The sequence below is a fragment of the Apostichopus japonicus genome, chromosome 18 (assembly GCF_037975245.1).
Source record: "Apostichopus japonicus isolate 1M-3 chromosome 18, ASM3797524v1, whole genome shotgun sequence".
NCBI classification, from domain to species: Eukaryota; Metazoa; Echinodermata; class Holothuroidea; order Aspidochirotida; family Stichopodidae; genus Apostichopus; species Apostichopus japonicus.
Genome location: NC_092578.1, coordinates 15433225 through 15444014, shown reverse-complemented (window position 1 = coordinate 15444014; position 10790 = coordinate 15433225). Strand labels below are relative to the sequence as shown.

The following is a 10790-nucleotide window of genomic DNA, read 5'->3' as shown; positions in this document are numbered from 1 at the left end:
CAAGCAGCAGAGAAAATTTCTAAGAGTCATCTGAGAAGATAAAATTCCTGTTCGGACAACCAAAATCAGATTTGAAGATTGCCCGCCAGACAATTACATAAAATTCAGAATGCATTGTAGAGATAATATGCAAAATGGTAAATTGGTATCAACTATCAACCTCCATCACCTTCGTAGATACTGAAAGGGGATAAATGGTACTGTAGGCCTTTGGTCAACCCTTTTACTGGCCCAAGCTGGTGTTCTATCCACAAAGCCTACATATCTCACTTACAGTGTACATATTAATCATTCTTTGTCATCTTGCTTTATTTTCTCAGACAACTAAATTTGCTGTTTGGACAACCAAAGATAACAACCTAGTTGTAGACACAACCAGAAAAAAAGACCTTCAAAATTTGTCTCTGATCTCTCTCTCTCTGGTTCTGAGCTCTCACAATCTCTCAATTATTGCATCTTCATTGAAACACATTCAGAACCCCTGAGATCTCATAATTCCCAAGCAAGATGTCACCCTACATGATTTCACATTACGATAGAGAGTTCATTCTCTGAAGATAATCTGGTATGTGGTCGTAGTTCCATTCATCGTACCACCTGCAACTACCATGCTCGTACTCGTCGCAGGTCACTCTTGCGGTCTTCGGTAACCTCTCGGGAATGGGTGGCTCTGGGGCTCGTTGGCCAAGATTTGCAAAACTCTGATGGTAGTACCTGTACAAAACAATGACTAAATGTAGTGGTCATCGTAACTGCCACCAAAACTTAGGTTTTGGTAGAAAGACTGAAAGGGCTGTCTCGTGATAAATGCCAACCCACACATGTTGTCATCAAAACAGCTATTATCATACAGTATGGGTACCAAAATTTATTACAAATGCTATGACAATGTTTTTCAATCCATTGGATTTGAACGACATTTACTTTAACCACAGTCTTCGAAATGACAAAATGATGGTGCCCCCAAGAAAATAAAGACATTTTGCTGTAAGTAAGAGCAAAAAGCATCACATGATCACAGCAGTGTATGTGCTTATCACTTTTTTCACCACATTATCACAAACTGAAGGATAAGTTTGATCATCTAACCGTAGAGAACAAAAAGATCTGCATAACCTGTGAAAATGGTAGTCAATGGTAGTTTAAACTTTCCCTAAACCTAAAGTAAGAAATATGTGAGATCAACGACCTGAGTCAATTGAGCAAGATTATCCCAAACACTTCTATCCCTCTCAATATTGTCCTGACATCTTCTCTTTTAATCTCTGTTCCTCTGTATACCACTTGTTTTTAATCCCTTTTTGACACAGGTTACCACCCAACGTGGACTGCACCTCACATCCCTCCCATCCCAGCAGCCTACCTTATTTATAAGTGTGTTTATTTCAAACACTATCATTTTCAAAGGGAAAAGTGGAATAAAGCAACAACAAAACAAGGCTAAGAGACATACCATCTTTGAATGATATATTTGTGACCTTCCTGGACCTTTGCAGCAGTATGAACAGACAAGGGTTCACAGATTCCATCTGGATTCATGTTATTCCAGACCAATGCCATTCCTTTCTTGGGCTTCACTTTTATTCCGAGTTCTGAAGAGGGGCAAAACAAGGATTTGACATCACATGACAGAGCACATTAAGTTGTTTGAGTTTGGAACCCCTAAACTCCCACAGTGCAAAATGCATATAAAAACTATGACAGGAAATCTGGGGATATGATACTAAATGTTGACACCTTCCTCTGTTTTGTTTGAAATGCTCAAGGTTAGCACACCTCATTCAGCAACGAGTATTTATGTCGACGATAAAAATACAATGTCAAAACCTTGAAGGGCCCTGGAAGCTTTATTTTTCAACACTAAAAGTGTAACATTATGGTTTACACAAATTACATGCTATATGAAATCATTCAACGATCTGGGTTTTGTTTATCTGTGAGCCATTACAAAAAATTTATTGTAAAGTTGGTAGCCTAGTTATAAACAATCACAGTTTAGCCTAGGTTCCAGCTGTCTCTGCGATTGGGAGGTTAAACATGTAGAACAGAAAATTAAAAAATTTGGGAACATTTCCGGGTGGGGGGCATTTTTAATCCGGAGATGGCACATGAAAATCCGAGGACTGTCCCCGAAAGTAGGGGATGTCTGGTCACCATGATATAAGCTCAAACAGGTCTGATGAGAGGGGACGTCAGGGGTCAATTAAGGGGGGCCTGGGGATATATATGGCGCACACAATAATGTGTTTCGTTTTAAACACAATAAATACTTAAGGCAGATAGGATGACATCACAAAGAAGGTCATGTAAAGTAATTGCCTCAGGGTCCGACCAGAATCTCAACACTACAGAGGACAACCTATAAGGATTAATATCTCAACCGATACTTTATAATACTTTGAAACGGTCTGCTTCTCTAAACAATTACCAACTTTTTGTCAATTTGTCTACAAAACCAACTAATTGTCATAACAATTATAGATCTTTATCAAGCATTATTTGCATAAAACAACTTTGAACAAGTTGGGTTTTTGTACTACCTGGCAGGGAAGGAATTCTCCATTGCATTTTACGACAGTCCACTAGAGTTTTACTAATTGCGTAATTAGAAATAAACTAAATTGTCTTATATGTATAAATAATGACTGCTAGATGTTTGACGTTCTGAATCTGGATTTGCAGATGCTTACCAGGAAAGGATGTTTCACCTCCCAGAGGGACATCGTCAAGGTACACCAAGATGGTACCCATCCTATCTCGCAGATCGAAATTCCCAATGATGCAGTCAGTGTGGGTTTTGTAACCTGTGACAGACACGAAAAAAATATTCATTTCAAGGAGTATGTTGAGATTCTGGGTTCGCACACTTTTTTCACAACAAAATTCAAGCACTCTTCAAGCTCTTTTCAAGCACCAAATTTATGTTTTCAAGCACATGCTTATCATTAACAATAGACATTCTGTGAGACAGAGGCATGAAACATATCTACCTGTAATGCAATGTGTACGCTGGGTATATAAAGACATGATCAGTGTTGGATTTTCAGGTATTTGAGAAGGTTGTCCGTGGGACTACCAGTTTCAAAGATTTTCAAAGATTTTGGTAGTCCTGCAAAAAACTTGGTAGTCCTTCCAAATTTTCCACCAAAATTGTTCACAGCATGCATGTGTTTACGTGATATATCCGAATTGTAACGACGCTACATGTGCGCCGCATACAAACAGTATTGTTTATGATATGCAATATAAATCCTACCAACTAGAATGATAAATAATTTATCGTTCAGGTAGGTAGGATTTAGATTGTTTACTACTGTACAGCTCACATGCGTACGTCCAGCAATGCATTTTCACTCGGCCTATAGACTGTCCGTGTCTGATCGACTGTTGTTACAACCAGGGTAGAAATTAAGATTTGGCTTTGGGGGCAATTTTGGAAAATGAAAAGTTAAAAACGACCCTCTTAATGAATTTACGAGGGTTTTTTTTGTTAAGGTTTAGGGGTGCTCTTTTCTAAAATTCAACATGCTGTTTAAGGAAATGGTTGTAAGCATTTAATAGGATAAAGTAAGCACAATTACCCTCTTCCTAGTGCTGCGACCTTAAAGCAAATTCATTAAAATTTTAATAGCAAAAATTTGCGATCGTTTAGCAAATAACGTCAAGACACCTGCAAATATACAGTATAACGAAAAACCAACAACCCATCAACTGAAATAGAAAACATGTAGAAACACATAGAAAACAACGTGTGTGGATGAAATCACCACCAAATACGAAACCATATATACTGCTGAAAAGTAATCGAAGTTAAAACCTTCAATCCATCGCCACAGCAACGGTGTACGTAAAATACAACATTCCCTCTTTAAGACATAGCACATACCATCCAAACAACTGCCGATTTTCAGTAAATTGAAATTGTAAACAAAGCTACGCATTTTTTTTTTTGGGGCAAACCGATGGTTGTCTACATTTCCCATTGACTTAGTGTGGCTGTTAGGCTAACATGTGGTCGAAGGTTGCAGTATTTCACGGATATTTTAGTTCTAGCTAACTGTGTCACAATTTCAGCAAATAAAGAGATGCTTAGGCTAGATTTTCCCGTTGACTATGTGTGGTGTTCGGCTACCATGCGCGCGACGATAGCAGCAAGGAAAGTGTGTAAACAAAGCTACGTAAAGTTTATTTGGGGGGCAAACCAAACCGATGGTTAGGCTACATTGACTTAATGTGATTGTTAGGCTAAAATGTGGTCGAAGATTGAAGTTTTTCATGGATATTTTTATTCTTTATTTGCGACACAACTAAGCGAATAAACAGATGGCTAGGTTAGATTTCCATGTTGACTCAGTGTGAAGTTAGGCTACCATGTGGTCGGAGATTTGTGGGGATTTTTGGTTATTGTCGCTGGTACTGAAATTGCTTAGTGGAGGCCGTAATTTGCCAGTGACTGTGCGAGAAGTTTGCAGTGATTGTGCGCGACCATCCCTCGTAATTTTTCAGACAACTAAGACATTCTTTTAAGTTTTTTTGTTTGTCACAATTTGACTATTCCACGGTAATTATTGTGTAACAATTACATACAAAATATGTTTTGCATTAAGCATGTTAAATTTCAAGCACTTTTCAATGACATTTTCCAAAAATATAAGAAATCAAGTACTTTCAAGGCCTTGAAAACTGACCAATCAAATTCAAGCATTTTCAAGGTTTTCAAGCACCCGTACGAACCCTGGAGATTGATATGAAGAAGAGAAGAGGAGATCATCGATGGAAAAGGCTTTGATGCAAGTTACTTTCATCATTTCATTTTAATTTTTTTTCACAAACATACTCAGGTTGTAAATTTAAATAACCTTTGACCTTTTGAATTTATACCTTTTTGATCCAATATTAACAAACCTACTCACTTTGTAAATTTAAATAACCTTTGACCTTTTGAATTTATACCTTTTTGATCCACTCATCAACCTGCACAGATTGTAAATTTAAATAACCTTTGGCCTTTTGAATTTATACCTTTTTGATCCACTCAAAACTCTACTCAGATTGTAAGTTTTGACCTTTGAATTTTTACCTCTTTGATCCACTTACAACATTCATGATATTTACAAATGAAGACTTTAATTGATTTAATAAAGACAAGTTAATTTCAAGATAGGACAGATAAAAGTAAAGCCATATAAGGTTGCTCACAAAAATTTTGTTTCCCCACTAATATCTTAAAAATATCAACATATTTAGTATACTGTACTTTGCATACAATTAATACTCACCAACCCCTTTTTCATAAGATGTGATCTGAAATTTCCCTCCATTGCTAGGCTTTAATCCTGCAGCCTGTTTTACCCTTTCTTCAAAGACTCTTGTAAAAGGACTTTCCCCGGGGTAGAAGGCTGTGCTGTAAGACCATCTTAGAATAGATTTCAGCTCCTCGGAGTATTTTGTATCGAGACACGTTGTCTCTGTTGGGCAAAAATGTTATCTGATTGCAACATAACTGTCATAGTTTTCTAGTTTCTACCAAAAGCAACATTTGCTTGCCACGTCTACAAAACTTAACCAGTATTATCTATTCAAGATCAAGTCCCACTCGTTCCTTGGTCTGTTTTTAGTTAGGACTATACCATTCGACAATAGGCTGGCGTCGAGTTAAACAAAGGTAAAAAGTCGGAATAGGTTAGGATGAATAATACTATAAATAATATTAATTCTGATCTGATCTTAATCTGAATATGTTACGAATGTTAATTGTCGTTTGTATGAGAACTACAAAAAACCGAATGTTTAAGATTCCACACATATACGAAACACACCTCTCTTAAAAGTGGAATATACTGACCGGCGACGAGCGAAAATGAGCCTCTATTCAAAACAGGATTGCAATTATTCAAACTATCGAACCGTCTTAGACCACTGAACAGTATGAACCGTCTTAGACTACTGACCTGAAGGAAGGTTTAACTGCAAGTAATCAACGATTCCATTCATGTCGTGGCACAGAAACATCTTATCAATCACGCATAATATTAAAGCATATTTGAATTTTTGACATCTTGGACATTTACTGAGAATGAAATTGACTTGTCAAGCTAATGTTTCACATTGTTGTGAGGTTTTAGTATTGAATATCATCACAAAAACTGATTAGAATCAATGCCAGAGGATTTTGCCATTTGCCAGTAGAAGACATAAGCACTGGCATTTTTATGCCAGTACATATTCAGAACATAAACACATGAGAGGTTTGTTAACAATTATCAGTCAAGGAGTCAAAATAAATTCCATACCTAAGCCTTGTTATTGCTTAGTATCAGCAAATGTTATTGGACTGCACCCAACAGCCTGTACAGTAACTGATGTGTGTGTTGTGACGTAACTCAGGAAAATTACAGTGAAAACTTGATTTTAGCCAGATTAAATTGTAAAATTCCGGGACTGCTCTCGTTTATACAAACACTAGAATTCTACCTGCATTTTAACAACTATACCAAGATATCTAGCTTAACCAATGGATACATCATTTGTATAATTTTTTTTTCAGTTTTGGAAAGGTATAATATAGTGTCTGAGTGATTTCAACAGGGTAAGGTGGGGGGGGGGGCGGGGCATGGGGTTAATATCAGACAAGTTAATGCTTGTACAAACAGTTCAAAAGAAAAAAACAGACTACCATTTTTAAAACTTTCCAATTAAGATACAAGTTAAATGTCGTTCTTCATGTGGTATTCTAAACATATTGTTGCCACTGCTAACATATCAAACTTTCTGTGTCAATGAAAATATAAAAGACTTTTGCTTAGTCAAATCATGCTCAATCATCACCTGGGATCAAATCTGCCGCAGAAATTGCAATTTTTCCCCCGGCATCCTTGACATTTTTCTCGATGGTTGAGATATCGTCACAACAGAAAATAGGGTCGACATCACTGAACTCAAGTACATGTCTTTTGTGAGCCTGGATCAACCCATTGCACTCTCTCTCTGTCAAGAAGTTCTCAAATTTGTAAACCCTAAAAAATGCAAAAGGAAAATTGAAACATTAGTCCTTGATTACTATCATAAAAAACAAAATTATTAATTTGTAAATCCTGGATGAATTCTTGTCTTGGTGAATTGTACTTCTTAATTTGTGTCAACACTTCAAGGAAGGTCAGTAATAAGTTATAACTTGATGTTTATCTATTGTATGTCAATAGCAGATACAGCACATAATGATAGAAATACAAGGAAAGGAATTAAAAAAAGGTTGCATAAGGCAATGAAAAGTCTTCATAACTGGAGATATTACAGTAGTAAACCTCCAATGTCTTTATAAACAGCAAATGTTTGCTTAACAGAGTTTGGGGACGGGAATAGAACTGAAAAGTGGGGAACGGGATAGTGGAGTGGGATGATCAGGTGAAAGAAATGAATTAAGTGAGGGAAGTGGGGAAGGAAGAATAGGGACAGGAAGTGTGGGGGGAGGGGATTGGGAAAATGGGAAGGGGAACAAGGGAAGGAGAATGAGGGAAGGACATTTGGGGAAGGACATTTTGAGGAAAGGTGAATGAGGGAAAGGGGATTGAGGGAAGGGATTTGGGAATGATATTGGAAGTCACTAAATTTCCAAAAGTGAAGAGACCATCGAGATAAAGTAGTGACTCAACTCAACGCAACAGAAAAATCAAGCAATTTGTCACAATTACTCTACTGCAGAACAATTGAGAGGGTTCAGGGTTTCCTCTGGGATTTCTCATGTGAGAGGCAGTAACTGGCTTGTAACACTGGAAGGCATGAGCATACCTGAGGGTAGGGTGGGGCTAGGGACATGGTCGCCCAGAAACTTTTGTTAAAAGTCCTAATGTCAATCATCTTAACAATAAATTGGATAAATATGCTATGTTAAATAGGCAGAAGAACTTTCATTTGTTGCTAGAATTTAGTGTTCACAGCCAATTTTTCAATGTCAGATGATGGCATGGGTTAAGAACATTTTTTATTTCTTCTCTGAAACACTACACTGAGGCGGAGATGTTGGTAAATTTTGGGGAGGCAAAAAGAGAGGCGGGCACTTCACAAAAGGAATACCAGGGAAAACCCTCAGGTTGCAGAAACCTACCTTACTGAAGAATTATGAGATTTGCTTGGTTTAAGCTCTTCAGCTTTAATGTTCTTGCCTTGAAGCTCAAAGTTTCCAATCTTCAGCGACCTCTGAATGGTTGGTTTATATTTCTTGGTATCTTCAACTCTTAGTCTTTGATCTCCTACAGTACTTGCTTTCTTCTGAGAAGACTTATCCTCTTTTCTCATGGCATCGGCAGACCTCCCCTTCTGTTTAAGGTCACTTTTACCTTCTGCTACCTGTTTAAGGACAGTTCTATCTTCTTTTGCACTTCCAGTTTCAACATTATCTTTAGACTTTTCAACATGATCTTCAGTTTTTTCAATGCTTCTCTTTTGTCTTTTCTCGCCTTCTTTCACATCATCTTGCTTTCCATTTTTGCCCTCATCTTCTCTTTCCCCTCCTCTACCACCACCTCCTTCCCCTCCCCTACCATCACCTCCTTCCCATCCCTTACCACCACCCCCTTCCCCTCCCTGACCAGCTCCACCACCTGCCCCTGCTTCACCACCAATTCCTCCTGCTTTGTCCTCACTCTTAACTGCTGCCTCAGCTTTTCCTGCTCCTACGGTTTCTATCACCGTCTTAATCTTAGTCTCATCCTTCATACCCCAGGGTGGGAAGACCAGCATGCCAAAGATCAAGAAGGCAACGGGTAAGAGAAGAAGTAAAAACATTTGCAAGTTTCGATTTTTTTTCATTTTATCCATTCTTTCGGCTATTTCTTCACGATTCTGAAGAGTCTTCAATCTGTTTCGAACAGATTTTCGAACTCTTGTTTGTGCCATTATTCTGTCAAGGAATTAGAACTTGCTATCACAGATTTCTGAAATCAATGAAAGAATAATGTAAACTTTTAGGAGCAATTGCATGTGATGGATCAAGTAAATTGTTTCCTTTGTTTTTCGAAAGTCTTCACTTTCACCCTTCTTGCATATTAATGATTTCATAGCTTGTTGCCACGCATGTACTGTCTTGGTAATGAAAGGTGTCCATTGTTTACAAATCACGCCTAGTGGTAGTGTTCTACCTCTTGCGTAACTTTATTGCGTAACTTTCATTACCTTTACCGCAAATGCACGCCACTTGCTATCGAATCTGCAGACAGGAAAGGTCGATTCGAATATCCTCACTGTTTTATCATAATTTTAACTGAGATCTAAGTAGTGTTTCGATCTGTAACAGCCATCGAGATGTGAGAGTGAACACAGTTTCACACCGTTGCTGTTTGCTCCACCGCCCTTTACTTAACCTTTACCTTATTTGTATTCTTATGCTTATACTTACACTGATTTCTGGAACCGTAATAGAGAGACAAAAGATAAAGTTTGCTTGTTTGTTTCATTTTGTTCGAGTCTCCACATGCAGAATACCCTGCAACTCACACACTTCCTGCTTTCTAAGAACAGCAATACATGGTTTACTATACCCTTGTAATTGTATATCAACTTCCGATTATAATCTGTGAGATTCAAGAATTGCAGGGAATTTTGCAAGTAAGCAAACTCTTAAATCATACTCTTCATCTTATATAACTATTAGTTCTTTTTTATATTTTTGCTTATCTAAATTTGTGACATAGCCTAGGCTTATACTAGTTCACAGGAAACTTGACAGACAGCTCAAGTAACCATGCAGCCAAATAGGCCTAGACTGTTTTACAACATGCCCCTACACCAAAATGCCTTCTCTTGGCATGTTGTGATCTGATGTTTTGTTAGCGGAGGGGGATCACGTCAAACTTTGAAACATTCATAGGCCTAATTCCTAGTTATTATAACCCAGGAACATACACATAGGCTATGAAAATTTGTCTTCAAATTTATCTTGAGTGACTTGCGGACTGTGATATTTCACTTTATCTGGCCTAATTTACACAAATTACAGTGAGACCTACAGCAGGATATGTAAAACTTGGTCTAATGATAGTAGGCCTAGGCCTACTAAGAATAGGCTAGACTTAGGCCTAGCGTTAGGCATAGTAGCCTAACAAAACATTATCCGTAATGGCTACCGGTCAACCTCCTAATTTGGCTTTGTGATTGTTATGCAAAGGCTACCGCATTAACCTGTTTCTATAAAAAGGCAATAAACAAAACCCAAAGAAGAAATAAATCATTACGGTTGGAATTTCAGTCAGCATGTAATTGTTCTGTAATTCGGTATCAGACGACCACTTCAAAAGAACGTTGCCAGAATATAACATTGCATACTGTCAAAACATTCTTTCAAATTCGGCTAGACGAGAGAGCGTTTCAATTTCATTTGGTTTGTACCCATTATCAAATTAGAATTGTCCCATATTTTATTTCAGATCCTCCTGCGAGCAGGAACTCGCGAAGAAGCCTTCATTGGCTTATCAAAGCCGCAAGCTGACCGAAGTCAGCCTCTTCGATTCATATTTAACGTCCATGATTATGAATTGTCAACAACTCTGTAACCGGACGACATACATTAATCTTGGAGTGCCTCGAACTCGGAACTTTATAATTGAAAGGCACCGGCGTTAACCACTGAGCTAGAACTCCTAATATTGCAACTGCAAAAAGCCTTCGAATGTCAACGATTAGAGGACGGTTGGGGCAGGTCCGCAATGAACATTTAATGAATATTTTAGTCTAGTTTATACCCACCGGAAAGTAGGAAACATAATCACAACGTTTCCATCTGTGAAATTTTATGG

At 37.9% G+C, this 10790-nt stretch overlaps 1 protein-coding gene across 2 annotated transcripts; it reads right to left on the bottom strand.

The window, feature by feature from the left end:
• Nucleotides 1–240: 240 nt before the first annotated feature.
• Nucleotides 241–10383, bottom strand: LOC139958829 (uncharacterized). Of its 2 annotated transcripts, none has more exons than XM_071956204.1 (7): nt 9395–9810; nt 8105–8933; nt 6829–7016; nt 5280–5468; nt 2691–2804; nt 1454–1592; nt 241–714 (listed from the first exon to the last, which is right to left on the bottom strand). In XM_071956204.1, exons 2-7 carry the CDS (start codon nt 8893–8895, stop codon nt 531–533), a joined length of 1605 nt encoding a protein of 534 aa, XP_071812305.1. In that variant the 5' UTR covers nt 8896–8933; nt 9395–9810; the 3' UTR covers nt 241–530. The 2 variants fall into 2 exon arrangements, with proteins under 2 accessions (XP_071812305.1, XP_071812304.1); XM_071956203.1 differs by lacking the exon at nt 9395–9810 and adding an exon at nt 10230–10383 and having other exon boundaries at nt 242–714.
• Nucleotides 10384–10790: the final 407 nt, after the last annotated feature.